General features: G+C 47.9%; 2 protein-coding genes across 20 annotated transcripts in view; one reads left to right on the forward strand and one right to left on the reverse strand.

The window, feature by feature from the left end:
• ZNF740 (zinc finger protein 740) overlaps nucleotides 1-861 on the reverse strand; it is a 14,212-nt gene extending 13,351 nt beyond the window's left edge. For 6 of the 7 annotated variants that reach the window (XR_010116625.1, XR_010116626.1, XM_055250532.2 and 3 more), the window contains exon 1: nucleotides 719-859. The gene's annotated coding sequence lies outside the window, so the exon portion shown is untranslated. Of the gene's footprint in view, nucleotides 1-718 lie in introns of all 7 variants that reach the window. The other variant, XM_055250533.2, reaches the window with a different exon arrangement.
• CSAD (cysteine sulfinic acid decarboxylase) lies at nucleotides 34-27,962 on the forward strand. 13 transcript variants are annotated; one of them, XM_063621471.1, is made up of 16 exons: nucleotides 850-989; nucleotides 11,552-11,601; nucleotides 11,853-11,984; nucleotides 12,688-12,814; nucleotides 12,900-12,990; nucleotides 13,348-13,454; nucleotides 13,897-14,012; nucleotides 14,834-14,913; nucleotides 15,210-15,264; nucleotides 24,257-24,373; nucleotides 24,455-24,519; nucleotides 24,802-24,883; nucleotides 25,327-25,526; nucleotides 25,707-25,758; nucleotides 25,914-26,003; nucleotides 26,931-27,962. In XM_063621471.1, exons 3-16 carry the CDS (start codon nucleotides 11,859-11,861, stop codon nucleotides 27,102-27,104), a joined length of 1,482 nt encoding a protein of 493 aa, XP_063477541.1. In that variant the 5' UTR covers nucleotides 850-989; nucleotides 11,552-11,601; nucleotides 11,853-11,858; the 3' UTR covers nucleotides 27,105-27,962. The 13 variants fall into 13 exon arrangements, with proteins under 13 accessions (XP_055103385.1, XP_055103387.1, XP_063477539.1 ...); XM_055247410.2 differs by lacking the exons at nucleotides 850-989; nucleotides 11,552-11,601 and adding an exon at nucleotides 34-331; XM_063621469.1 differs by lacking the exons at nucleotides 850-989; nucleotides 11,552-11,601 and adding an exon at nucleotides 536-824.

Here is a 27,962-nt window from a genome sequence, read left to right on the forward strand (position 1 = left end):
CAAGAAGAGTTTTCTTTCTAGGTCAATAGGAGGAACTGGTCTCCTGGGCAAGGAGGGGAAGCCAACAGGAGCAAAAGTAATTGGGGCCTCCTATGGAGGAACTCTGCCAAAAGGGCAGTTGCTTGGATTTGCCATCTCAGGAATGGAAGAAGGGGGCGGAGACCCTTTGGGGCTTTTGTGCCCAGTGGGCCGGCCCGAAAAGCTCGCACTTTACAGAGGCGGCCAGACTAGGGTGGAGGAAAGCTCAAGGGCCATCGCTGGGTGCTTCGGTGGCGGGCAGAAACGGGACTGGCAGTGCCCACACGTGCGCGTTCTCCGCGTCCGCCCGAAGGTAGGGAAACTCGCTGCGGAGATGGAGGGCAGGCAGGCGAAGCCCGGCGCGGCGTGTCGCCCGCCTCGCTCCGGCCAGCCAGCCTCTGCACCCGCTGCACCAACCGGGAGCAGAGCCGGAAAGTGCAGAGAAGCGCGCGAGGTGCGTGCTCGCGCCCGCGTCCCCTCCGAAAGCCCTCTCCCGGGCCGGGGACGCGACGGGACGCGCGGGCAGGGGGCGGTGTGCGTGCACGGCCTTTCCCCTCCCTCCCCCGGAGATCCCCCTCCCTTCGCACGCGCCCCTCCTCCCCTCCCCTCCCCCTTCCCGCGCGGCACCCCACGGCTTGCGAGCTACTGAAGCGCTGCCGTCTGTACGGACGACGCTGCGCTCTCTGGGGCGTGCTCCTACCTGCCAGGCGCGGCCTCCCGCTGGCTCCCCGACCGCGCGGCGCCTCCTCCAGGCCCCAGCACACTCTGCCAACCCCACGGCCGCGGCTGCCCCCACCGGGACCGAGGCAAGTTTACAAACACCAACCCCGGCCCGTTTCCCCGGAAGCACTTCCCCCTCCCCCTCGTCCTCTCCGCCGAGCGGCCGCATCCACTTCCGGGCTCGGCAGCTAGACGAGCCGGGGCAGCCTCAGAGCGGGTGAGGTTGGGGACGCACGGAGAGGTGCAGCTGGGTGAGTGGGCGGCGCCGTGCGCTGAAGGCCTGGAGCGGGGAGCGCCGAGGCCCGCGCGTGCGCCGTGGCCGGGGCGCGCCCCGGCCGCCATCGAGACTGAGGGCAGGAGCCTCGGCCCTGCGATTATTGTACCCTAGGTGCTCGATGGGAGGAGGGTTTGCTGGGTGAACTGGTTCAGACTCCTTGAAAAATCGTCGTCACTCTTTCTTCCTCGCGGACGTCCTGCCCATCGCTCTGAGCCGGCGCCCCAAGTAGAGCCAGAGTAGTTCGTACCCAGCCTTTCCACGTAACTTGGCTGAGGTGGTTCTTCTCCGAACTTTTTCCATCAGGCCCAGATTAGCAGATTTTGGGGTCAGCTGGCAGAGGCGTTAACTTTTCTTTGCACACTCTTGCCTTGTGCGCTCAACCGCAGTCTGAAAAGGAGTGTTCTCGCAGAGGTGTTCCTTGAGTAGCCCGAGGCCACACTGCTCACCTCCCTGCAGAAGTCAAAGCCCCAGCGAATCCCGAGGCCAGTCTGGTTACCTTTTCCCCTTCCCCCTTTATTCCAGGCCGTCCAGCATCAAACACTAGCCTCCACACGTGGAAAAGACCCTGACTCCCACAGTAGACTAGTCTTATGGGAGACCTGGCTCTTGGGCCAGGCTGCATTAGGAAAATGGAAACCAGACTATCTTCAAATTCTTCTGCCTAGCCTTAGCCGTTAGAGAGAGGTTCTGCTAAAGATGGACTGCAAATGCGCTTGATGGAAGGAGATGTCAATTCCACTTAAGTCCTCATTTCTGCTGTAGGTGATATTACGTCGTGACCTTAGGAGAAGTAATGGTGATACCAAAAGAAAAAAAAAAAACTCTTTATGATGAAGAAAAGACAAGGATTCTCAACTTTTTTTTTTTTTTTTTTGTAGGCAGATTTCATTTCCCTGAGCCACTCCATGATTTGGGCCATTGAAAGTACTTTTTTTGTGTTTTAGGATCATTCTAAAATAGAGACAAAATGGAGAAAGAGAGAGAGATAAAGAAACATCACCAGGAATAAGTCTTTTAAATCTTTTTTGAAAATTAGCTCCTACTTATTTTACAAATCGACACAACGCAAAAGTATAAAAGACACAAAATGATTATTCTCCCCCTCTACTTATCCTATGCTCCTGAAGGGAATCATTCTTACCAGTTTGGTATATATGCTTTTAGGCTTTTTTCTGTGTTCATACAAAAATCTTTTCATCCAGTATTTATTGAGCACCTGTAATGCACCATACAGTGTATTTTAGACATCTAAGTCAGCTAACATTTAAAAAATTGTTGCACAGTATTCCAGTTTATGTGTGTGTCTTGTCCCATCTTGATGAACATTGAGGTTTCAGATTTTTTCAGATTTTTTTGCTTTATAAACAATACAGTAATGAGTATCCTTAGTTATCTTTTTGCTCCTGGCAGGGTGGCTCACACTTGTAATCCCAGCACTTTGGTATGCCGAGGCGGGCGGATCATCTGAGGTCGGGAGTTCGAGACCAGCCTGACCAACATGGAGAAACCGCATCTCTTCTAAAAATACAAAATTAGCCTGGCGTGGTGGCACATGCCTGTAATCCCAGCTACTCGAGAGGCTGAGTCAGGAGAATCGCTTGAACCCAGGAGGCGAGAGTTGTGGTGAGGCGAGAGTCGTGCCTTTGCACTCTAGCCTGGGCAACAAGAGTGAAACTCTGTCTCAAAAAAGAAAAAAAAAGTTACCTTTTGCATTTATAAGGATTTATAGATAGTATATGTGCTTTTATTTACATTTATTTTTATTTTTATTTATTTTTTTTTGAGATGGAGTCTCACTCTGTCGCCCAGGCTGGAGTGCAATGGCACACAATCTTGGCTCACTGCAACCTCCGCCTCCCAGGTTCAAGCGATTCTCCTGACTTAGGCTCCCGAGTAGCTGGGATTACAGGTGCCCGCCGCCAGCCTGGCTAATTTTTTTTATTTTTTAGTAGAGATGGAGTTTCACCATGTTGGTCAGGCTGGTCTTGAACTCCTGACCTCAGGTGATCTACCCACTTTGGCCTCCCAAAGTGCTGAGATTACAGCTGTGAGCCACCACACCCGGCCCTATTTTCATTCTGTTTAAAGATAGGGTCTTGGTCTGTCGTCCAGGCTGGAGTGCAGTGGTGTAATCAGGGCACACTGCAGCCTCAACCTCCTGGACTCAGGGAATCCTCCCATCTTAGCCTCCCAAGTAGTTGGGACTACAGACGTGGGTAACTATGCCTGGCTAATTTTGTAGTTTTTTTTTTTTTTTTTTTTTTTTTTTTTTTTTTTTTTTTTTTTTTTTTTTGTAGAGACAGGGTTTTGCCATGTTGCCCAGGCTGGTCTCAAATTCCTAGGCTCAAGCTATCCATTGGCCTCGGCCTCCTAGAGTGCTAGGATTACAGGATTGAGCCACCATGCCTGGCCGGATATGTAAATTTTAATAGATTCTGTGAAAATGAATTGTAAAAGTTTGTAACCTCCCATGCTTACTCAGAACCATGTGATAATGTTCCCTATTCCTACAATTTTGGCAATGTTTAGTGTATGCTATGAATTTTTTATACAGTTACTAGTTTAATAGGTGAAAAATAGTATTTAATTGTTTTAATTTTCATGTCATTAATAGTGAAGTTAATATTCTCTTACGCCTTTTTTTTTTTTTTTTTTTTAAAGAGATGGGTCTCTGGATAGGCACGGTGGCTCACGCCTGTAATCCCAGCACTTTGGGAGGCCGAGGTGGGCGGATCACCTGAGGCCAGGAGTTTGAGACCAGCCTGGCCAACATGGAGAAACCCCATCTCTACTAAAAATACAAAAAAATTAGCCGGGCATGGTGGCGCATGCCTGTAATCCCAGCTACCAGGAGGCTGAGGCGGGAGAATCACTTGAACCCGGGAGGCGGAGGTTGTGGTGAGCCAATATCGTGCCATTGCAGTACAGCCTGGGCAACAAGAGCGAAACTCTGTCTCAAAAAAAAAAAAAAAAAAAAAAAAATAAATAAATAAATAGATGGGTCTCCATGCTTTGTTGCCTTAGGCTGGTTTCAAACTCGTGAGCTCAAGTGATCCTCCCACTTCAGCCTTCCAAATAGGTGGGACTATTTTATTGCTCTTTGACCATTTTAATTGTTTTCGTAAACTGTCTGTTCATATCCTTTGCCCATTAAAAAAAGGTAGATCATTTGTATAGTTCTTATTGATGGTAGAAATCCTGTCTGTGTTATGGATAATAACTATTCTTTGTCATCTGCATTTAAAATATTTTCTCTTTGTTTTTCACTTATCTTTCAGCTTTTGAGACAAAAGTCATGCTTTATGGGAAAATATTTGAAACATTTCTGTCTTTGATAGGGACAAGCCAGGGATGTTTACTATTAAAACTAATATTTTAGGAGAGCTCTTGGCCACCCTAAAGCCTCCTTGATTTCATATATATTCATCTCACACAGAGAAACGATTGACAATGTATCAAAACTATGGAATTCAGCAACATGACCAGATGTCAGATTAACAAAAATTATATAAATAAAATATAAGAATATAACCAACACTAAAATACCATAGAATAAATAATCCAATTCACAATAAAAACATTATATTTTGGCCAGGCGAGGTGGCTCACACCTGTAATCCCAGTGCTTTGGGAGGCTGAGGTGGGAGGATTGCTTGAAGCCAGGAGTTGAAGACCAGCCTGGGCAACATAGTGAGACCCTGTTTACAAAAATTTAAAAAATTAACCCAGCGTGCTGGCATGTGCCTGTAGTTCTAGCTACTCAGGAGGCTGAAGTGGGAGGATTGTTTGAGCCCAAGAGTTCAAAGCTGCAGTAAGACATGATTGTGCTACTGCACTTCAGCCTGGGTGATATAGCAAAACCTATTCTCTAAAAGAATAAATAATTTTTTTTTTTTTGAGATGGAGTCCCGCTCTGTCGCCCAGGCTGGAGTGCAGTGGCATGATCTCGGCTCACTGCAAGCTCCGCCTCCCGGGTTCTCGCTGTTCTCCTGCCTCAGCCTCCCAAGTAGCTGGGACTACAGGTGCCCACCACCATGCCCGGCTAATTTTTAGTATTTTTAGTAGAGATGGGGTTTCACTGTGTTAGCCAGGATGGTCTTGATCTCCTGACCTTGTGATCCGCCCGCCTTGGCCTCCCAAAGTGCTGGGATTACAGGCATGAGCCACTGCGCCTGGCCATTAATAAATAATTTTTTTTTAATTTAAAGGGTTTGATTAAATGGAGAGTTTTACCATGCACATGAATAGGAAGACTTAATATTGTAGAGACATCAGGTTTTGCTACAGATTAAGTTAAAGCAACTGTAATTAAAACAAGATTTTAAATGGAACATGGGCCGGGCGCGGTGGCTCACGCCTGTAATCCCAGCACTTTGGGAGGCCGAGGCGGGCGGATCACGAGGTCAGGAGATCGAGACCGTCCTGGCTAACACGGTGAAACCCCGTCTCTACTAAAAATACAAAAAAAAAATTAGCCGGGCGCCTGTAGTCCCAGCTACTCGGGAGGCTGAGGCAGGAGAATGGCGTGAACCTGGGAGGCGGAGCTTGCAGTGAGCCGAGATCGCACCACTGCACTCTGGCCTGGGAGAAAGAGCAAGACTCCGTCTCAAAAATAAATAAATAAATAAATAAATGGAACTTGAGCTGATTTAAAAATTTACATGGAAAAGAATAATTGCAAGGACAGCAAAAAACATTCTGAAAAACATTGATTGGATAAAATAATGAGTGGGAAATATAAAGCCAGGCATTATTGTTAACCACTTTAATGGTGTCATTATGCAGAATTTAAAAAGTTTTACATTGTCAAATCTACCTGTGGCTCTTGGGTTTTTGTGACATGATACCTCAAGATTATTAACTATTTCCGTGTACTTCCTTCTGGTATTATTTTCTTTTTCTTTTCTTTTCTTTTCTTTTCTTTTTTTTTTTTTTCCTGAGACAGAGTCTCGCTCTATCACCAGGCTGGAGTGCAGTAGCATGATCTCAGCTCACTGCAACCTCCGACTCCTTTGTTCAAGTGATTCTCCTGATTTAGCCTCCAGAGTAGCTGGGATTATAGGCACCCACCACCACGCCCAGCTAATTTTTGTATTTTTAGTAGAGATGGAGTTTCACCATGTTGGCCAGGATGGTCTTATCTCTTGACCTGGTGATCTGCCCGCCTTGGCCTCCCAAAGTGCTGGGATTACAGGCGTGAGCCACTGCTCCCAGCCCCTTCTGGTATTCTTTTTTATGAGATGGAATTTCACTCTTGCTGCCCAGGCTGGAATGCAATGGTGCCATCTTGGCTCACTGCAACCTCTGCCTCCCGGGTTCAAGCAATTCTCCTGCCTCAGCCTCCCAAGTAGCTGGGATTACAGGCATGCGCCACTACACCCGGCTAATTTTTGTATTTTTAGTAGAGACGGGGTTTCACCGTGTTGGTCAGGCTGGTCTCGAACTCCTGACCTCAGGTGACCTCAGGTGATCCACCCACCTCGGCCTCCCAAGTGCTGGGATTACAGGCGTGAGCCACTGTGCCCGCCCCCCTCTTCTGGTATACTTACGGTTGTATATTTTCAGTTTTTGTGTTTATCTTAGCTGCAGTTAATTTTTGTCAATGGTGAGAAATAGTGAGAAATGCCACACGGACCAGTGATGCAGTGGAAGAGGTAGCCTAAAGTCAGAAAGTCAGCGATCTAGGCTTGTTCCCATGTCACCTTTGAAATTTTGGACAATTAGTTCACCTTCTTTCAGCTAAGAATCCTCATCTTGAAAACAAGAATGAATAAATACCTATTTAGGCTAATTTCTAGTACTATTGTGAAGGTCAAATGAGATAATAAATGAGAAGGAAAAAAACCCTTTGCAAATCTATTATTATTACTACAGATTCTTGGTTGATGCAAATCAAATGTAAGTAGAATGCAGCATTTTTTCCAGTACCTGTAAATCATTGATTGATTCAACAAATGTTTATGTAATGCCTCTGTGCAAGTCCCTGGGGGAGGGGAGAGGAAAATCAAGAAGATGGAAACTAACATTTGAGGGGTCCCTGTTTTCTATTAGTTTACTTAATGAAGGAAAAGACTTAGTTCTCTCCACCCAGGAAAGTACAGTCTAGAAGCAGAGAAAAGATTGTATACATAGGAGAGTTTGTACCTTTATTAATGTGGGTGTGGAGCCAGTGGGGTTTGTTGATTGGGAGATAGCACAGAGTACTTTAGCTTGCTAACCATAAACCTGGCTGAGAGTGCTTCAGGAGACAATTGCCTAGATCCCTTTGTCCCCAGGCAGGCCTCCTCCTGTGTGACCTTCCCTAACTCCCTCTTCCCTCAGGCCCACTCCATCCCTTATTCAAATAGCATTGCAATGACTCCTGCTGAGTCTTTTCCTGCACCAGCTCTCTATTGCCTTAAGGACAGCCTTAGTGTTTTGTCCTTGAAGCCTGTCCTGGGCCAGTTGAACTTTCCTGCCTTTCCATGGTGACCTCTCAACTCCCTCTTGTGGCAATTTCCCTTTATTTTACATGCTGGTCTCTCTTGCCAGCCTGTTAGTTGGAGCCCACAGGGCAGAGGCAGCACCTAGGGTAATGCCAACCAGGCGCTCAGAAGTAGACAACACTCAGTCAATGTTTGCTGAACAAACTGAACCCATTCCCTTCCCTGAGAGCCAGCAGGGGTTAAGGGGTTGTGTAATAGAGATGAGCAGTGTGTGGCTCCCTTTGCCTTCCATTAGACCTTTGATAACAGTGGATTGAGGAGTTGGGAAACCACATGATGTGCAAGGGACATTCCTTGAGCCTGATGATTTGTATATTTTAGAATTCTTGTACCCCCTTAATTCCTCCATATATATATATATATATATATTTTGAAATGGGGTCCCACTCTGTCGCCCAGGCTGGAGTGCAGTGGTACCATCTTGGTTCACTGCAACCTCTGCCTCACAGGTTCAGGTGGATCCTGCCTCAGCCTCCTGAGTAGCTGGGATTACAGACACCCGCCACCACGCCTGGCTAATTTTGTATTTTTAGTAGAAATGGGGTTTTGCCATGTTGGCCAGGCTGGTCTCAAACCCCTGACCTCAGGTGATCCATCCACCTCAGCCTCCCAAAGTGCTGGGATTACAGGCGTGAGCCACCGCACGTGGACAATTTTTATATTGTTTAAAAATAACCTTTATTTTAATTCCATAAGCAATGTGAAATGATTGTATAAAGTTATAAAAATATAGATGTGTATAAATAAGAAACTTAAAAATCATCCATAATAACAGCACCCAGAAATAGCCACAAATGAATATTTTGAAGTCTTTTTCCTTCTTTTTCAGTATTTTCTTTTTTTCTTTTTCTTTTCTTTTCTTTTTTTTTTTTTTTTTGAGATGGAGTCTCACTGTGTCGCCTAGGCTGGGGTGCAGTGGCGCGATCTCTGCTGACTGCAAGCTCTGCCTCCCAGGTTCACGCCATTCTCCTGCCTCAGTCTCCCGAGTAGCTGGGACTACAGGCGCCCGCCACCACGCCTGGCTAATTTTTTGTATTTTTAGTAGAGACGGGGTTTCACTGTGTTAGCCAGGGTGGTCTCCATCTCCTGACCTCATGATCCGCCCGCCTCGGCCTCCCAAAGTGCTGGGATTACAGGCGTGAGCCACCGCGCCCGGCCTGTATGACCCCTTTTACATGAAATGGCCAGACTAGACAAATCTATAGAAACAAAGTAGATTAATAGTTGCCAGGGGTCGGGGAAGGGGAGAATGGGAAATGACTGCTACTGAGGTTTTTTTTTGGGTGATGAAAATGTTCTGGCGTTAGATAGTGATGATGGTTGCAACAACTTTGTGAATTTATGAAAAAACCACTTAATTGTACACTTTATTTTTTTTTTTTTTTTTTTTTTTTTTTTTTTTTTTTTGAGACGGAGTCTCGCTCTGTCGCCCAGGCTGGAGTGCAGTGGCGCGATCTCGGCTCACTGCAAGCTCCGCCTCCCGGGTTCACGCCATTCTCCTGCCTCAGCCTCTCCGAGTAGCTGGGACTACAGGCGCCGGCCACCACGCCCGGCTAATTTTTTGTATTTTTAGTAGAGACGGGGTTTCACCGTGGTCTCGATCTCCTGACCTCGTGATCCGCCCGCCTCGGCCTCCCAAAGTGCTAGGATTACAAGCGTGAGCCACCGCGCCCGGCCTTATTTTTTAATATTTATTTATTTTTTGAGACAGAGTCTCACTCTGTCACCCAGGCTGGAGTGCAGTGGTGTGATCTCCGCTCACTGCAACCTTGTTGACTGAAACGTCATTACATGGTGCATGACTGTGGTGTGAGGTCTAGTGACTGTTGGCAGTGGATTATATTAGACCATCCCATTTTGAGGATGGTTGCTCCCTTTCCAGATTTTCTTGATCTTCTTGCGCTGTGATTTGGGGGGTCCCCCAGGCCTTGGTGTTTGCTCCCTCTTCCCATCCATCTCTCCGAATGCTCTCTCCTTTAGGGAATGGAGCCCATCACAAGGCTTCAGCTATACCCTGACTCTCAAACCTGCTTTCCATTCTAGCATCTCATCAGAGCTGTGGGCCTTACCCCCTCCCATAGGAGTATCTGTAGTCCCAGAAGACCTCCACTCAGATGAGTATTTCCAAGCAATAACCACTTTATTTCTATCCAGTTTCCCCTTTCTGCATCCCTGTTTCTTTGAGGGGTGCCATTATTTTTCTAGTCTCCCAGGCTGGAAATCTCAGGGTCATCTTTGAGTCTTTCTTCTCCTGCAATGTAGCTCCCCTAAGTGTTGAATTCAGCACAGTCCAGGGAATGACTACGCCTGCAGATTGTTCTCTCTGTCTTTTCCTACCAACATCACTCTTATTCAAGTGTGGATCGCCTCTTGCCTTATTTACTGCAAGAGCCTGTTAATTCTTCTGCATCCTACTGCTATAAATTGGTCTTCTGAGAGCATCCATTGCACTACATTATTCTTTGCTACACAATCTTTCAGTGACTTTCCATTTTCTGCAGGATAAAATGTCGATTCCTTGGCCTGGCTGGCACTCATGACTCCTCATGTGCTCACAAAGCTCTGCCCACCCTGCCTTCACTCCCATGCTCCCGCCAGCCCGGTGTTGCCACTGACCTCAGGACAGGCCCTGTTCATTCCTGCTGTAAGCTCACGGCTTTCCTCTTCTTACCGCTGAATGCCTCTCTTCCTCCCAGTCACCCATCCCATTTCTCCTGCCCTCTTTTAGGATTCAGCTGCAGTCCCACTGCAGGTCTTTCTCAGCCTTCAGCCTCAATCCATCTCCTTCTTTCCTGAATTCTGAGGAGACCTAGGATTGGCATCCAGCCATGCCCTGGTCTATAACTGTTGCACATGTGTCTGTGTCCTCCCAGTGGCGTGAGGGGGCGTTCTCAGTCCTCAGCTCCATGTGGCGAACACAGTTGGTGCTTACTACAATCAAGACTCCCAGCCCGGGGCCGGGCGCGGTGGCTCACGCTTGTAATCCCAGCACTTTGGGAGGCCGAGGCGGGCGGATCATGAGGTCAGGAGATCGAGACCATGGTGAAACCCCGTCTCTACTAAAAAATAGAAAAAATTAGCTGGGCGTGGTGGCGGGTGCCTGTAGTCCCAGCTACTCGGAGAGGCTGAGGCAGGAGAATGGCGTGAACCCGGGAGGGGGAGCTTGCAGTGAGCCGAGATGGCGCCACTGCACTCCAGCCTGGGCGACAGAGCGAGACTCCGTCTCAAAAAAAAAAAAAAAAAGACTCCCAGCCCGGAAGGCACAGGATCACACTTGTTTAGCAAATGCTTCCTCAATATAACCCCTTTCCTTCCTGCTCTAGGAGAGGGCTTTAGAAAGCAGGTTAGTTCTGAAAAGACTGGGGGTTGGGATGCAAAAGAGGTTGGCCTCTGAGGCTTGCCTAAAGGATTTTATGTCAGCCGGCGTGGTGGCTCACACCTGTAATCCCAGCACTTTGGGAGGCTGAGGCGGGTGGATCACCTGAGGTCAGGAGTTCGAGACCAGCCTGACCAACATGGCTAAACCCTGTCTCTACTAAAAATACAAAAATTAGTCGGGTGTGGTGGCACACGCCTGTAGTCCCAGCTACTCGGGAGGCTGAGGCAGGAGAATCACTTGAACCTAGGAGGCAGAAGTTGCAGTGAGCCGAGATTGTGCCACTGTACTCCAGCCTGGGTAACAGAGCGAGACTCCATCTAAAAGTGAGACTCCCTCCCCCTTGGTCTCCAGGGTCACCTGTGTCAGTTTCTCAGGCCCTTGTCTGCCCTCCAGACACCCCCATGCTGGGCCCTGGGATTCACAGTGCGGGTCCCCTCTTCTGCGCTGGCCCTCTGGTTCTCGCCACCCTGGAGTTAATGCAGCACGAGTTTTGCCTTTCATCTCATTTCCCATCTTCTGTCAGCTAATGATTATTCAGGGAGCTTCGCCTCACCCTGCTGTCCCTATCTCAAATCTGTCAAAGTTCTCTTTAGGGCAAAGGTCATGAGAATTATGTCATGGCCATGTGACTGCTGTTTTTACCCCGCTTCCTCTGCCATCTTGGTCCTACAGTTCTGAGGAGCTACCTGTGCACCCTGCCTCCGGCTCTCCTGAGCAGAGAGGTAAGCTTGTCTCTGCCTTAGGTGGAAATGGCCACTAGAGTCCACCTGCTCAGCACTGACTGCCTTTTCTCTCCCACCTGTTCCCACTGGCTTTCTCCCTGGGCACTCTCACTTGCCTTTGTCTGTGCACTGGAGGCCGAGACTGAGCTGCAGGACTTGGGCCTCAGGCCCGTTTGGGAGAGGAGGCTTCTGCTGGGTAGGTCCGGGAAGGGTTGACAGGCTGAGTAGGGAATGACTCTGCTCTGCCACAGATCCTGATGGCTGACTCAGAAGCACTCCCTTCCCTTGCTGGGGACCCAGTGGCTGTGGAAGCCTTGCTCCGGGCTGTGTTTGGAGTTGTTGTGGATGAGGCCATTCAGAAAGGAACCAGTGTCTCCCAGAAGGTGAGTCCTTTCCCCCTTCTCCTTCCCATCAAGCTTGCTTTCTTTTCTTTTCTTTTTTCTTTTTCTTTTCTCTTTTCCTTTTTCTTTTCTTTTCTTTCTTTCCTCCCTCCCTCCTTCCTTCCTTCCTTCCTTTCTTCCTTTCTTTCTTGACAGTCTCACTCTGTCAGCCAGGCTGGAGTGCAGTGGCACAATCTTGGTACACTGCAACCTCCGTCTCGCGGGCTCAAACAGTTCTCCTGCCTCAGCCTCCCGAGTAGCTGGGATTACAGGCATTTGCCACCATGCCCGGCTACTTTTTGTATTTTTAGTAGAGACGGGGTTTCACCATGTTATCCAGGCTGGTCTTGAACTCCTGACCTCAGGTAATCTGCCTGCCTCGGCCTCCCAAAGTGCTGAGGTTACAGGCATGAGCCACCACGCCTGGCCCAAGCCTTCTCTTTCTCTTTCCAAATCTGGCTCAGAACTTTCCTCCTTTGATAAGGTTTCTCCCCAGAATTCATCCCTGTCCCCCTGGGTACCTCAGGGATTTACATTTTGGGTCTTATTGTGTTCACTACTCTTGTTCATTTTCAGAGTTTTGCTTTGGAAATATCCCGAAGTTGTTTTTAGTGCAGGTTGGCCGTGTCTCGTGTTTGTGGAGGTGTGGTTTGATAGCCAGTCCACAGGCATCCCAGGCCCCCAGCATCCCTGGCTGTCTTCCTAGGTCTGTGAGTGGAAGGAGCCTGAGGAGCTGAAGCAGCTGCTGGATTTGGAGCTGCGGAGCCAGGGCGAGTCGCAGGAACAGATCCTGGAGCGGTGTCGGGCTGTGATTCGCTACAGTGTCAAGACTGGTGGGCCCTGGCTTCTGTGAGGAGGAGACTTGGGAGTTTGCCCTGAGCTCTACTCTGAGCTCCCTGGCTTACTCTCCTTCTCCAGGTCACCCTCGGTTCTTCAACCAGCTGTTCTCAGGGTTGGATCCCCATGCTCTGGCCGGGCGCATTATCACTGAGAGCCTCAACACCAGCCAGTGAGCATCCCAAGGCCCCTCTACTATCCCACAAAGGATTTAGGTTTGCTAGAGAGGTGCCTGAGGGGTAGGGGAGGAGAGTGGTTCTGCCCTCTCTCTACTGCTTCTGGGAATCCCTGTCGGCAGATAGTTTTTCCTCTTATCCTTTGGACCCACTTTCTCCAAACTGTCTCAGGCCTCCTGACCCCTGTTTTCTCTTTCTTGCTTCCCTGGTTCTGTCACCAACCCGTTCTTCTCCTTGGACTGTTGCTTCGCTCACTCTTCATCGCCTCCTTTTTCTTACTCCTGTGCAGTTTAAGGGCCTGTCTGGGCAGTCCCTCCCCACCTCTTCTTTCTCGTCGTTCTCTCTCCTGGCAGGTACACATATGAAATCGCCCCCGTGTTTGTGCTCATGGAAGAGGAGGTGCTGAGGAAACTGCGGGCCCTGGTGGGCTGGAGCTCTGGGGACGGAATCTTCTGCCCTGGTTTGTGAGAAGGAGGGGGACCTTTCTCTGCCCTTTTTATGAGTTCCTCCTCCCCCACCGTTCTCTTGCTCTAAGTATCTGGCAGGGAGGGATGATTCCTCTTTGATTCCTCTCCAGCTGGACCCAGGCCAGGCCAGGGAGGCGGCTGCCTGGTCCCTTCATGCTCATGTTTGTCACCATTCCCTGGGGTCAGTGGTCTAGTTCCTGCTGTCTCCGGACGGGGGCTGTCTCTTGGGGGCAGCCCCAGGTATGGAGGGGTGTGGTCAAGAGGATCTGCTGATCCTGGATCCATTCTGGGATGGCATGATCCTGAGAATTGTGGCCTGGGAGCCAGTCATACCTGCTTCTTTGATGAGCTCTTCTGGTAGAAAGGGAAGGGAGGCAAGCTCCAGTCTTGACCCACTGCTCCTTCCTCTTGCCACCGCCCCCCTCCCTGTGACAGGTGGCTCCATCTCCAACATGTATGCTGTAAATCTGGCCCGCTATCAGCGCTACCCGGATTGCAAGCAGAGGGGCCTCCGCACACTGCCGCCCCTGGCCCTATTCACGTCGAAGGAGGTGGGGAAGAGGCACAGGCCCAACCCTGGGCTCCTGATTCTAATCTCCAGCCAGCTAAGTAGAGACCTTCCAGGTCTTCTCCCTGCCCTCCCCACATCCTCCAAGGCCAGCCTGCCCCCAGGCGGATGTGCTTCCTTCCAATCAGGGAGGCCAAGTAACTGCTCCTGTTCACATTGCCTTCTGTTTGGGGGCAGAGGAGGGGCCGTGAGTGCAGTGGACACAGTCCATACTCTTCCTACTCAAGAGTGTGGTCTGTGGACCAGCAGCATTGGTATGACCTGGGGCTTGTTAGAAATGCAGAATCTGGCCGGGCGCGGTGACTCATGCCTGTAATCCCAGCACTTTGAGAGGCTGAGGTGGGTGGATTGCCTGAGCTCAGGAGTTTGATACCACCCTGGGAAACATGGTGAAACCCCTTCCTTACTAAAATACAAAAAATTAGCCAGGCATGGTGGTGGGCGCCTGTAGTCCCAGCTGGTTAGGAGGCTGAGGCACAAGAATTGCTTAAGCCTGGGAGGCGGAAGTTGCAGTGAGCCGAGATGACACCACTGCACTCCAGCCTGGGTGACAGAGGGAGACTGTCTCCAAAAAAAAAAAAAAGAAAAAAAAGGAAATGCAGAATTTTGGGCCCCACCCCAGACCCCAGACCTAGTGGACCTGAACCTGCATTTTAACCAGACACCCAGGCGATTCGTATGCATGCTAACATTTGAGAAGCCCTGGTCTACAAGATCCCATTTGTTGGAGCTTGCACTTGACTTTTACCTTCTCTCCCCTCCCCCATCAAGTTGTGCTAACTTGCCCTCTGCCTTCCCCCGCAGTGTCACTACTCCATCCAGAAGGGAGCTGCGTTTCTGGGACTTGGCACTGACAGTGTCCGAGTGGTCAAGGCTGATGAGAGGTGAAGGTCCTTCTGCCCACATGGTTGTGACCCAGCTTTGCACAGCATACCTTCCTGCCACCAGAAAGCTCTGGCATCAGGCCCTTACCGCTGGTGGACCTCTCTCCCCTCACTATTCGGTAGAATTGCTGTTCCTGTTTACCAGAGCCTGCCAGCGTCTCCCACCTCTGCCCTGAGATCTGTTTCACCCCCTGAGGGAAAAACTAGCACTGTCGTCTCTGCATTGCTAACCCCACCTTACCCTGCCTTCAACAGAGAATCTGTCCCTGCTCTACCCTCTGCATTTTCTTTTTCAGAGGGAAAATGGTCCCTGAGGATCTGGAGAGGCAGATTGGTATGGCCGAGGCTGAGGTGAGTGAGTGAGGCTCGCTGGGGTGATGGAGCCTCCAGCCGTCTTGGAGGGTTATTTGAGCTCTCCTTGCTCAAGGCACCCTTCATCCCTCTCATCTCCATGCCCATCTCCCCTGTGGGCTGAAGTGACCGTGGAGAGCCTGGGGGTGAGGACACTACGTTGCTTTCTGGGGCTCTGCCCAGACACCTACGCCGGGTTGGATTCTGAGAGGCAGGACTGAGTGAGGGAGCGAGTCCCAGGCAGCACCACAGGGAGGGTGCTGGGGGCCTGTGCTGTAGTGTGGAAGGTTCCTGTGGGCTGTGAGGGTCTGCGCAGGGAGAGGCTGAGGAGGGGAGAGGCACTGGTGAAGGCTGTGAGTAGTGGGGATGAGAGGACATTAGTACTCTCCTCCACTTCGAGGAGTATGTAACTGCTACAGCCACCTTGGAGGGCATTTTGGCACCATCTGTACAATTTTATTTATTTATTTATTTATTTATTTATTTATTTATTTATTTATTTTTTGAGATGGAGTCTCGCTCTGTCGTCTAGGCTGGAGTGCAGTGGCGCGATCTCGGCTCACTGCAAGCTCCGCCTCCCGGGTTCACGCCATTCTCCTGCCTCAGCCTCTCCGAGTAGCTGGGACTACAGGCGCCCGCCACCACGCCCGGCTAATTTTTTGTATTTTTAGTAGAGACGGAGTTTCACCGTGGTCTCGATCTCCTGACCTCGTGATCCGCCCGCCTCGGCCTCCCAAAGTGCTGGGATTACAGGCGTGAGCCACCGTGCCCGGCCCCTATTTATTTTTATTTTTTAATAGTTTTTGAGACAGAGTCTTACTCAGTCACCCAGGCTAGAGTGCAGTCGTGTGATCTCAAAAATAATAAATAAATAAATAAATGTGTACATTTTTTTTTTTTTTTGAGACGGAGTTTCACTCCTGTTGCCCAGGCAGGAGTGCAATGGCGAGATCTCGACTCACCGCAACCTCCGCCTCCCAGGTTCAAGTGATTCCTCTGCCTCAGCCTCCCAAGTAGCTGGGATTATAGGCGTGTGCCACCAGGCCCTGGCTAATTTTGTATTTTTAGTATAGACGGGGTTTCTGCATGTTGGTCAGGCTGGTCTCAAACTCCTGATCTCAGGCGATCTGCCTGCCTCAGCCTCACAAAGTGCTGGGATTACAGGCGTGAGCCACTGCACCTGGCCATTTTTTTTTTCTTTTTTGAGACAGAGTCTTGTTGTGTCGCCCAGGCTGGAGTGCAATGGCACGATCTCGGCTCACTGCAACTTCCACCTCCTGGGTTCGAGCAATTCTCATGCCTCAGCCTCCTGAGTAGCTGGGATTACAGGCATGTGTCAACATGCCCGGCTAATTTTTGTATTTTTAGTAGAGATGGGGTTTCACCATGTCGGCCAGGCTGGTTTTGAACTCCTGACCTCAAACAATCCACCTGCCTCAGCCTCCCAAAGTGCTGGGATTACAGGCGTGAGTCACCATGCCTGGCCATAAATGTTTAAAAAAAATTTAAATGTCCATTAGTAGACAAAATAAATTATGGTATATCTATGTGTCTTAGCTCCTTCCTCTGTAAAATGGACAGAATATAGAATTTGCCACATAGGGTTATTGTAAGGATTGAATGAATTAGTATATATAAAGCACTTAGAATAGTTCCTGGCACATAGATGCACTGTATAAATACAAGCTACTGGTATTGTTGTTATTATTATTTATTACTATTATTAGAGTACTGGGTAGCCATTTAAAAGATAGGTGAGAATATATATACTAACATGAAAGTATCTCCACTGTATATATTAAATATTTATTGCAAATTGCAGTATAGAATGGACATTATAAGCCCATTTTTGTTATTTAGAACAGTATATATTATTGATATATGGATGTTACCTCTGAGTAGCAGTAAGGGCAGCAATTAGAATAGTGATGTTTCTCTTTTTATTATAGAAACTTTTTTGGTGATAGTTTTATTGATATATAATTCACATAACATATAATTCACCTAACATGTAATTCGCCCACTTAAAGGGTACTATTTAGTGGTTTAGCATATTTGCAGAGTTGTGCAGACATCATCACAATCCGTATTAGAACATTTTTATCACCCCCTGAAGAAACCCCATACCCTTTAGCCATCCCTCTGTAATTCTCCCAAGGCTCCCAGTTCTAGGCAACCAGTAATCTACTTAGTGTCTGTATAGATTTGCCTGTTCTGAATTCTGGAATCATATTATGCATGCTTTCTGTGATGAGCTTCTTTTACATAGCATAATGTCTTCAAGGTTCATCCAACCTGTAGCGTGTATCAGCACTTCACTTCTTTTATGGCCAAATAATATTCCATTAAATGGATATACCACATTTATTTATCCATTCATCAGCTGATGGACATTTGGGTTGTTTCCACTTTGGGGCTCTTATGAATAATGCTGCTATGAACATTTGTGTACAGATTTTTGTGTGAAAATACGTTTTCATTTATCTTGGTTATATACCTAGGAGTGGAATTGCTGGGTCATATGGTAACTCTGTATCTAACCTTTTGAGAAACTGCCAGACTGTTTTCCAAAGTGGCTGCACCAGTTTACAATGCCACCAGCAGTGTATGAGGGTTCCAATTGCTCTACATACTCACAAGCACTTGTCATATCTTTTTTTGATTATACCACTTAGTGGGTGTGAAGTGGGATCTCATTGTGTTTTGATTTGATTTTCCCTGATGACTAATGATATTGAGCATCTTGTCATGTACTTATTGGCTATTTGTATATCTTCTTTGGAAAAATGTCTATTCAGATCCTTCACCCATTTTGTTTTTCATAGAACTTTTATTCCAGTAAGGAAGACTGACATTCATAAATACATGTAAAAATACTGCATATGTGCTATGGAGGTGAGGTACATTGTGCTCTTTGAGCATAGAATACAGGAGAATTGACCTGATCAGGAGGTGAAGGAGTCAGGGAAGGCTTCCCTCAGAAGGGATGGTTCAGCTGAGACTGGAAGAGAGAAAAGAAATGAACTAGGTGGTGCCCCTTTGGGTAGACAAGAAGATTCTGTGTGTGTGCAGAGGCCATGGGATATTTCTGGAATTGAAGATATGGAGCTGGAGCAGCTTCCCCCCTTTGCCTTGACTGTTTCCACCCCACCTGTAGCCTTCCTCATCCATGGGTACTTGCTTGGGGCTGGTGCTGCCATCCATCCCCACTCTCCTAGTCATCAAGTGGGCATTTGAAGTGTGTGGAACTGTTTTATTTTGCTTTGTTTTGTGACACTAGCCAGAGGGCATTACTGTTTATTGAGAGGGAAACAGGGATCTTAAACATTTTTGTAATGAGCAGGGATAGCTCTATATGAACAAGAACTGACTCACCCAACATGCCAGTAGGGTCTCTGTTGAGAATCTGCTGCCAGCTCTACTTGTATTTTTGTGTGTGTAACATAAAATTTACCATCTTAACCATTTTTACATGTACAGTTCAGTAGTGTTAAATACATTCATATTGTTTTGCAACCAGTCTCTAGAACTCTTTTCATCTTGTTTTTTTTTGTTTTGTTTTTTTGAGACAGAGTATCACTCTGTCCCCTAGGCTAGAGGGCAGTGGCACAGTCTCAGCTCACTGCAGCCTCTGCCTCCTGGGTTCAAGCGATTCTCGTGCCTCAGCCTCCTGAGTAGCTGGGATTATAGGCCCCCCGCCACCAAAACTGGCTAGTTTTTGTATTTTTAGTAGAGACGGGGTTTTGCCATGTTGGCCAGGCTGGTCTCGAACTCCTGGCCTCAAGTGATCCACCCACCTTGGTCTCTCAGAGTGCTGGGATTACAGTCGTGAACCACTGCACTCAGTAGAACTCTTTTCATTTTGTAAAACTGAAACTCCATACTCATCAAACAACAACTCATTACCTCCTCTTCCAACCCCTGGCAGCCACCGTTCTACTTTCTGTCTCCATGACTTTGACTATTCTAAGTACCTATATAAGTGGAATCACACGGTATTTGTCTTTGTCATTTCTTTTCTTTTTTTTTTGTCGAGATGGAGTTTCGCTCTTGTAGCCCAGGCTGGAGTGCAATGGCGCTATCTCGGCTCACCGCAACCTCCACCTCCTGGGTTCAAGCAATTCTCCTGCCTCAGCCTCCCGAGTAGCTGGGGTTACAGGTGCGCACCACCATGCCCAGCTAATTTTTTGTATTTTTAGCAGAGACGGGGTTTCACCATGTTGGCCAGGCTGGTATCAAACTCCTGACCTTGTGATCTGCCTGCTTCAGCCTCCCAAAGTGCTAGGATTACAGGCATGAGCCACTGCACCCGGTGGTATTTGTCTTTTTCGATTGGCTTATTTCACTTAGCAGAATGTCTTCAAAGTTCATCCACGTTGCAGCATGTGAGAATTTTCTTCCTTTTTAAGGCTGAATAATATTTCGTTGTACATATATGCCATATTTTGCTTATCCATTTATCTGTTTGGGTTGCTGTTTGGAATCTCTTTGAGACCCTGCTTTCAGTATTTTGGGTGTATACTCAGAAGTGGAATTGCTGGAGCATATGGTAATTCTATTGAATTTTTTTGAGGAACTGCCATACTGTTTTCTATAGTGGCTGTGCCAGTTTACATTCCCGCAGTGCACAAGGGTTCTCATGTATTCACATCCTTGTCAACGCTTGTTATTTTCTTCTTCTTCTTTTTTTTTTGAGATGGAGTCTTGCTCTGCACTCCAGGCTGGAGTGCAGTGGCGTGATCTCGGCTCACTGCAAGCTCTGCCTCCCAGGTTCACGCCATTCTTCTCCTGCCTCAGCCTCCTGAGTAGCTGGGACTACAGGCTCCCGCCGCCACGCCCGGCTAATTTTTTTTTGTATTTTTAGTAGAGACGGGGTTTCACCGTGTTAGCCAGGATTGTCTCGATCTCTCGACCTCGTGACCCGCCCGCCTCGGCCTCCCAAAATGCTGGAATTACAGGCATGAACCACTGCGCCCGGCCAACGCTTGTTATTTTCTGTTTTGTTTTGTTTTTTTTTGAGACAGGGTCTTTTTCTGTCACTCAGGCTGGACTGCAGTGGTGTGATCATGGTTCACTGCAGCCTCGACCTCCTGGGCTCAAATGATTCTCCCACCTCAGCCTCCCAAGGAGCTAGGACCACAGGTGCACGCTGCCACACTTGGCCAATTTTAAAAATTATTTTTGGTAGAGACACATCTCTACCAAAATTCCATTTTGCTGTGTTGCCCAGGCTGGTCTCAAACTCCTAGGCTCAAGCCATCCTCCCACCTCAGCCTCTTAACAGTACTGGGATTACAGGCATGAGTCACCACATCCCCTCATTTTCTGTTACTTTGATAGTAGTTATCCTAATGGGTGTAAGGTGGTAACTCATTGTAGTTTTGATTTGCATTTCCCTAATGATTAGTGATGGTTGAGCATCTTCTCATTTGCTTATTAGCAATTTATATATCTTTATTGAAAAAATGTCTAGTCAGATCCTTTGCCCATTAAAAAAATTACATTGTCTTTTTATTTGAGTTGTAAGAGTTCTTCATATATTCTAGATGCAAGTCCGTTATCAGATATATGATTTTCAGATATGTTCTTCCCATTCTCTAGGTTGACTTTTCACTTCTTTGAAACTTTTATTTTAGATTCAGTAAGTACATGTGCAGGTTTGTTATAAGGGTATATTTTGTGATTCTGAGGTTTGGGGCACGATTGAACCCATCACCCAGGTAGTGAGCATAGTACCCAATAGGTATGTTTTCAACCTTTTCTCCCCTCCCTCCTGCTTCTTATAGTCTCCACGGTCTTTTGTTCCCATCTCTCCGTCCGTGTGGACTCAGTATTTAGCTCCCACTTACGAGAACATGTGGTATTTGGTTTTCTGTTTCTGTGTTAACTCACTTAGGATACTGGCCTCCAGCTCCATCCATGTTGCTGCAAAGGAGATGATTTCAGTCTTTTTTATGGCTGCATAATACTTCACGGTTTGTATATGCCACACTTAAAGAAATCTAATCCACTGTTGGTGGGTACCTAGGTTGATTCCATGTCTTTGCTATTGGACTTTTCACTTTTTTGATAGTGTCCTTTGAAGTACAAAGGTTTTAAATTTTGAAGTCCGATTACGTATTTTTTCTTTGGTTGCTTCTGCTTTTGGTGTTGTATTTAACCTGACCCAAGCTCACAAAGATTTACTCCTATATTTTCTTCTAAGAGTTTTATAGTTTTAGCCCTGGGATTTAGGCCTGTGATCCAATATGAATTAATTTGAGGGTGTGATGTGAGAAAGGCATTCAAACTGCATTGTTTGCATGTGGATATCCAGTTGTTCCAGCACCATTTGTTGAAAAGACAATTCTTTCTTCAATAAATTGTCTTGGCATCCGTGTTGTAAATCAGTTGACCGTAAATGTGAGGGTTATTTCTGGGTTCTCAGTTCTGTTCCACTGATCTACATGTCTATCCTGTAGACTACATTGTCTTGATTCAACTGTAGCTTTGTAGTATGTTTTGAAATCAGGAAGTGTGAGTCCTCCAACTGTGTTCTTTTCTTCACGATTGTTTTTGGCTAGTCTGGGTTTCTTGAATTTCCATATGAATTTAAGATCAGCTTGTCCATTTCTGCAAAGAGGGCAACTGGGATTTTGATAGGAATTGTGTTCATTCATCAACATGAAACATCTTTCCATTTATTTAGGTCTTTAATTTCCACAGTGTTTTGTAGTTTTCAGAGTATATGCTTTATACTTCTTTTGTTAAATAGATTCTTAAGTATTTTATTCTTTTTGGTGTTTTTGTAAATGAAATTGTTTTCTTAATTTCATTTTTAGATTGTTCATTGCTAATGTGTATAGAGATACAATTGATTTTTGTATGTTCTGTCTTTTGGAAGAGTTTGTGATCTGTTACCAATTTTTCATTAAATGTTTGATGGAATTCATCAGCAAAGCCATCTCCGCCTGGGCTTTTCTTTTCTTTTTAACTTAAAAAAAATTGAGACAGGGTCTTGCTCTGTTGCTGAGGCTGGAGTGCAGTGGCACGATCAGGGTTCACTGCAGCCTTGACCATCTGGGCTCAAGTGATCCTCCTGCTTCAGACTCCCACTGTGGTAGATTTTTTTTTTCTTTTTGTTTTTGGAGACAGGGCCTCACTCTGTTGATCAGGCTGTAGAGCAGTGGTGCAATCATGGTTCACTGCAGCCTTGATCTCCCAGGCTCAAGTGATCCTCCCACCTCAGCCTCCCAGGTAGCTGGGACTATAGGAGTGCACCACTATACTCCTGTCTATTTTTTTTTCTTTTTCTTTTTCTTTTTTTTTTTTGAAATGGAGTTTTGCTCTTGTTGCCCAGGCTGAAGTGCAATGGCATGATCTCGGCTCACAGCAACCTCCGCCTCCCGGGTTCAAGCCATTCTCCTGCCTCAGCCTCCAGAGTAGCTGGGATTATAGGCATGTGCCACCACGCCTGGCTAATTTTGTATTTTTAGTAGAGATGGGGTTTCTCCATGTCGGTCAGGCTGGTCTTGAACTCCGGACCTCAGGTGATCCACCCGCCTCGGCCTCCCAAAGTGCTGAGATTCCAGGCGTAAGCCACCACACCCAGCCTTTTTTTTTTTTTTTTCTTTTGTAGAGGCGAGGTCTCACTAGGTTGCCCAGGCTGGTCTTGAACTCCTAGGCTCAAGGAATTCTCCTGCCTTGGCCTCCCAAAATGCTGGGATTACAGGCATGAGCTACCACATCCAGCTGTAGTAGTTTTAAAAATTACTAATTCAATTTCTGCATAAACTTTTGTACTATTCTAATTAATTAATTAATTAATTTATTTAGAGACAGAGTCTCACTTTGTCACCCAGGCTGGAGTGCAGTAGCACAGTCTCGGCTCACTGCAACCTCTGCTGCCCAGGTTCAAGTGATTCTCCTGCCTCAGCCTCCTGAGTAGCTGGGATTACAGGCACCTGCCACTGCGCCTGGCTAATTTTTGTAGTTTTAGTAGAGATGGGGTTTCACCATCTTGGCCAGGCTGGTCTTGAACTCCTGATCTCGTGATCCACCCGCCTTGGCCTCTCAAAGTGCTGGGATTACAGGTGTGAGCCACCGTGCCCAGCCTATTTATTTATTTTTGAGACAGAATCTTGCTCTTTTGCCCAGGCTGGAGTACAATGGTGTGATCTTGGCTCAGTGCAACCTCTGCCTCCTGAGTTCAAGTGATTCTTATGCCTCTGCCTCGGCTTCCGCCTCCCAAGTAGCTGGGATTACAGGCATGCACCACCATACCCAGCTAATTTTTGTATTTTTTAGTAGAGACGGGGTTTTGCCATGTTGGCCAGGCTGGTCTTGAACTCCTGGCCTCAAGTGATCCACCTGCCTTGGCTTCCCAAAGTGCTGGGATTACAGGCATGAGCCACCATGCCTGGCCTATTTGTTTATATTTCTTGAGGCAGGCTTTCATTCTGTTGCCCAGGCTGGAGTGCAGTGGCAAAATCATAGCTCATTGTAACCTCAAACTCCTGGGCTCAAGTGATCCTCCCATCTCAGCCTCCTGAGTAGCTGGGACTATAGGCATGCCCACTACACTTGGCTAATTAAAAAAAACAATTTTTTTAGAGATGGGGTCTTGCTATTTTGCCCAGGCTGGTCTTGAACTCCTGGCCTCAGGCAATCCTGCCTTGACCTCCTGAAGTGCCGAGATTATAGGTGTGAGCCACTATGCCTGACTCAAATTTGTTTCAGTAGCATTGGATCTTCCAGTAAAACATTCAAGTTTTTTGAGAATATGAGCTTTGGAAATAAAAGCCTAGGTTCAAAGTCCATCTCTGCAGCTTCTGCTTGGATCTTTGAATCTCAGTGTCCCTGGCTGCACATTAAAAAGGACAGTAACACATTGTTGTGAGGTTGAAATGGGCCATTTTAGGCATGCAAAGAGCTTAGAGCTGGGCCCAGCACCAGGCTCTGAGTAGCCTTTGAGATGACTTTACATCTTTCTCCCTCTACATTTTGGCAACAGGGTGCTGTGCCATTCCTGGTCAGTGCCACCTCTGGCACCACTGTGCTAGGGGCCTTTGACCCCCTGGAGGCAATTGCTGATGTGTGCCAGCGTCATGGGCTATGGCTGCATGTGGATGTGAGTGGGACTTCGGCTTGGGGGTGCGGTGGGGTGGGCTGAGCCAAGGCAAAGGCCCATGTTGTTCCTCCTGCTCCACAGGCTGCCTGGGGTGGGAGCGTCCTGCTGTCACAGACACACAGGCATCTCCTGGATGGAATCCAGAGGTGCATACAGTCCCCTTCTTCCCAAGTCCCGCCCTTCAAACCATTAGTCCAGAGAATCATCATGGACTAGGGAGTTTAACATGGCTGGGGTAGGAGGCTGAGGGGAGGGGGACTGGAGAGAGGATTGATTGGAGCTGGGAGGTCAGACATGGCAATTCTTCCTGATGCTGGGGTGAGGGTGAGACCACAGCCTCTTTACTGGGGACCTGGAAAAGGAGGAAGGGCTGTGGTTGGGCAGCTGGAGGAGGAGCCACTGACCTGCCTTTGCTCCACCCCATCCAGGGCTGACTCTGTGGCCTGGAATCCTCACAAGCTCCTCGCAGCAGGCCTGCAATGCTCTGCACTTCTTCTCCAGGATACCTCGGTGGGTCTGCCCCTGCCCCTGCACCGGCCCCACCTCTCTCTGGAGCTCTGCCTTCTCTATCCCACCTTAGATAAAGTTCAGGCCTTTCTCTATTCTCCTTACCATCCCTTCTGAAGCTGCATCTCTGCTACCACCCTTACCTGTATTAGGCTCCTTCACTCCCCCGGGGTCCTCTCTTAAAAGGAAAAAGTTTCCAGCTTGAAGTTGGAGTCAAAGTATCCTGGAGTTTCTAGCTTGAGGTTGCCATCAGAGTTTGGGAAGAACCTGGGTATTGGGAGGAAACCCAAAGAAAGGGGTTGGAGCCAGCAGGCAGCCGTCCCAGCAGTGCCGCCTGGCTCCAGGGAAAGAAAAGGGTATCCTGAGCTAAGACCCCCACAGTGCAGCCCTGGAGGAAAGCCTCGGTGGAGAGGGTAGGGTCTGACAATCTCCTCACCCCCACACAGAACCTGCTCAAACGCTGCCATGGGTCCCAGGCCAGCTACCTTTTCCAGCAGGACAAGTTCTACGATGTGGCTCTGGACACGGGAGACAAGGTGGTGCAGTGTGGCCGCCGTGTGGACTGTCTGAAGCTGTGGCTAATGTGGAAGGCACAGGGCGATCAAGGGCTGGAGCGGCGCATCGACCAGGCCTTTGTCCTTGCCCGGTAGGCGGGTGGAGGTGGGGGGTCGTCCCTGTTCCCCTCTCCTGGGTCCATGCTCCTCCCTCTTTCCTGCTCCGGGATTACTTTTCTCTCGGTCTCTCTGTGGCTTATTCTACGTGGGCCTCTTCTGTCTGGATCTCAACTTTTCCTCCCTGCCTATGGTGTCTCACTCTCTGTTCACAGGTACCTGGTGGAGGAAATGAAGAAGCGGGAAGGGTTTGAGCTAGTCATGGAGGTTGGACCCCCTTCTCTTTTGTGGCCCCTGCCCCAGCCTAGCTCTTTTGCAGCCCCCAAGCCCCAGCTAAAGCCCTAGTGGAGGGAAAAGGGCAGGGAGAGGGAAAACGGTCCCCCTTCCTCAGCTCACACCTTCCTCTTTCTCATTCCTCTCAGCCTGAGTTTGTCAATGTGTGTTTCTGGTTCGTACCCCTCACCCTGCGAGGGAAGCAGGAGAGTCCAGATTACCACGAAAGGCTGTCGAAGGTAGGCGTGCTGCGCTGCTCTCCTTACCCGTTAGGGAGCTGATGCAGCTGATGCGCTTCTGCCCCCTGTTGGCTGGGAGTGGCATGGCAGGTCCCCTTGCTGGTCTCTCGCTCTGAGGCGTGGACGCTCTCTTTTCGGTAGGGGTGGGGATGGGGAGGAAGGTATGTTTCTGGGAAGTAAGAAGCAGCGAGGGGTGTTACAGGAGAAGTCAGAGAAGTTACCAGTATGCAGTACACAGAGCCTTGTGCTGGCAATTGGGCTGGGAACTCAGGCCCAGGACAGATTTGAGGCAGAAAGATCATGGAGGAGCCTTATTACCGGTGCTGGGGACAGAGCAACCCGAGAAGGCCAGTCTAGAAGTGCCATCTGGAGGCGAGGAGCTGTGTTATATCCTGGTCCCTAAAGATAGAGTGGTACTAGGTGCTGCAGATGATCTGAAAGGACAAATGTTCTTGCCCTTATGGAGTTGTTATTATAAGACAACAGTTACCTACTTGGAAGCAATGTGTTCAAGGCAGTGTTGTAAATTACTTGCTAGATCACAGGGCACAGATTAATATTATCAAAAATATTACAGGAATTAAGAGAGGGGAGAAGAAGGTGTTGACTAAGGCTTAGATGACCAAGGCTTGAAGTTAGACTAAAGCAGTGTTAGGAATCAAGAGAAAGTCAAGATTTGGCAGAAAATGTCCCACAGGACAGATTTCTTGGAGATAGGAGAAATGGGGAGAAAAGCAGAAGATAGAGAAGGCCAAGCAGGTTAGATATGACAGAAAAGGTAAACTGAGGCCAAGGTCAATGTCTGAGCCCCCAGAAGGTGGCTGGGTGGGAAGGAAAAGCACCTCTGCAAGCCTGGCAAGACAAGAAGCCAGCCTACCTGTCAGTCTACCCAGGCTGCAGCTGGAATCTCTCTCCACCCTCCCACAGGTGGCCCCCGTGCTCAAGGAGCGCATGGTGAAGGAGGGCTCTATGATGATTGGCTACCAGCCGCACGGGACCCGGGGCAACTTCTTCCGTGTGGTTGTGGCCAACTCTGCACTGACCTGTGCTGATATGGACTTCCTCCTCGACGAGCTGGAGCGGCTAGGCCAGGACCTGTGAGCCTTCTCTGTCTTGCTGCCGGCCTTGATGCCACCCCTCACCCGCAGAGTCACTGCATTCCCTCCCAGCCTTTGAGGCAGGGCGCAGTGGCTCACACCTGTAATCCCAGCACTCTGGGAGGCCGAGGCGGGTGGATCACTTGAGGTCAGGAGTTCGAGACCAACCTGGCCAATAAGGTGAAACCCTGTCTCTACTAAAGATACAAAAATTAGCCGAGCATGGTGGCCCACACCTGTAATCCCAGCTACTCGGGAGGTTGGGGCAGAATTGCTTGAACCCAGGGGGCAGAGGTTCCAGTGAGCCGAGATTGCACCCCTGCACTCCAGGCTGGCTGACAGTATGAGACTCTGTTCCAAAAAAAAAAAAAAAAAAAAAAAAGAACAGCCTTTCTAGGCCACAGTGACCTGCACAATGTTTATATGCTTTGACCTACTAACTCTTTCTCCTAACTAAATATTTGATTTTAGGAGAGTGTTTAAATAAATTACAGTATGTCTATATGATGGAATGTTATTTTGCCATTAAAATTATGTTTACAAAGATAATTTTTATTGACATAAAAATAACTTTAATGTAATTTATGTTGAAAAAGCTGAATACAAGTCTTTATATACAGTAATATCTGAGCTATGTTAAAAAATACATAGGAAAAGAGTGATAAAATGAAATATGGCAAAATGTTAATAGTTTTCCCTGGAATAGGATAATAGGCAATTTTAAAACAGACTCCTTTAAAAAAACAAAAAAAGAAAAAAACATAGACTCCTTTATATCTTTTGAGCTCCCTCCCTTTTATTATGTAATGAATATGCGTTGCTTTTGTAATAGGAAAATAATAAAGTTAAAATTTCAACTGCA

The sequence above is a fragment of the Symphalangus syndactylus genome, chromosome 17 (assembly GCF_028878055.3).
Source record: "Symphalangus syndactylus isolate Jambi chromosome 17, NHGRI_mSymSyn1-v2.1_pri, whole genome shotgun sequence".
In the NCBI taxonomy this organism is placed as follows: domain Eukaryota; kingdom Metazoa; phylum Chordata; class Mammalia; order Primates; family Hylobatidae; genus Symphalangus; species Symphalangus syndactylus.

Bases quoted from the DNA above. Each gene is read 5' to 3' on its own strand.
- CSAD (XM_055247410.2), top strand. From the start codon at position 143: ATGGAAGAAGGGGGCGGAGACCCTTTGGGGCTTTTGTGCCCAGTGGGC. The intron at 14,013-14,833 runs GTGGGGAAGAGG...CTTCCCCCGCAG, and splicing joins CCCTATTCACGTCGAAGGAG to TGTCACTACTCCATCCAGAA. The intron at 15,265-24,256 runs GTGAGTGAGTGA...TTTTGGCAACAG, and splicing joins TTGGTATGGCCGAGGCTGAG to GGTGCTGTGCCATTCCTGGT.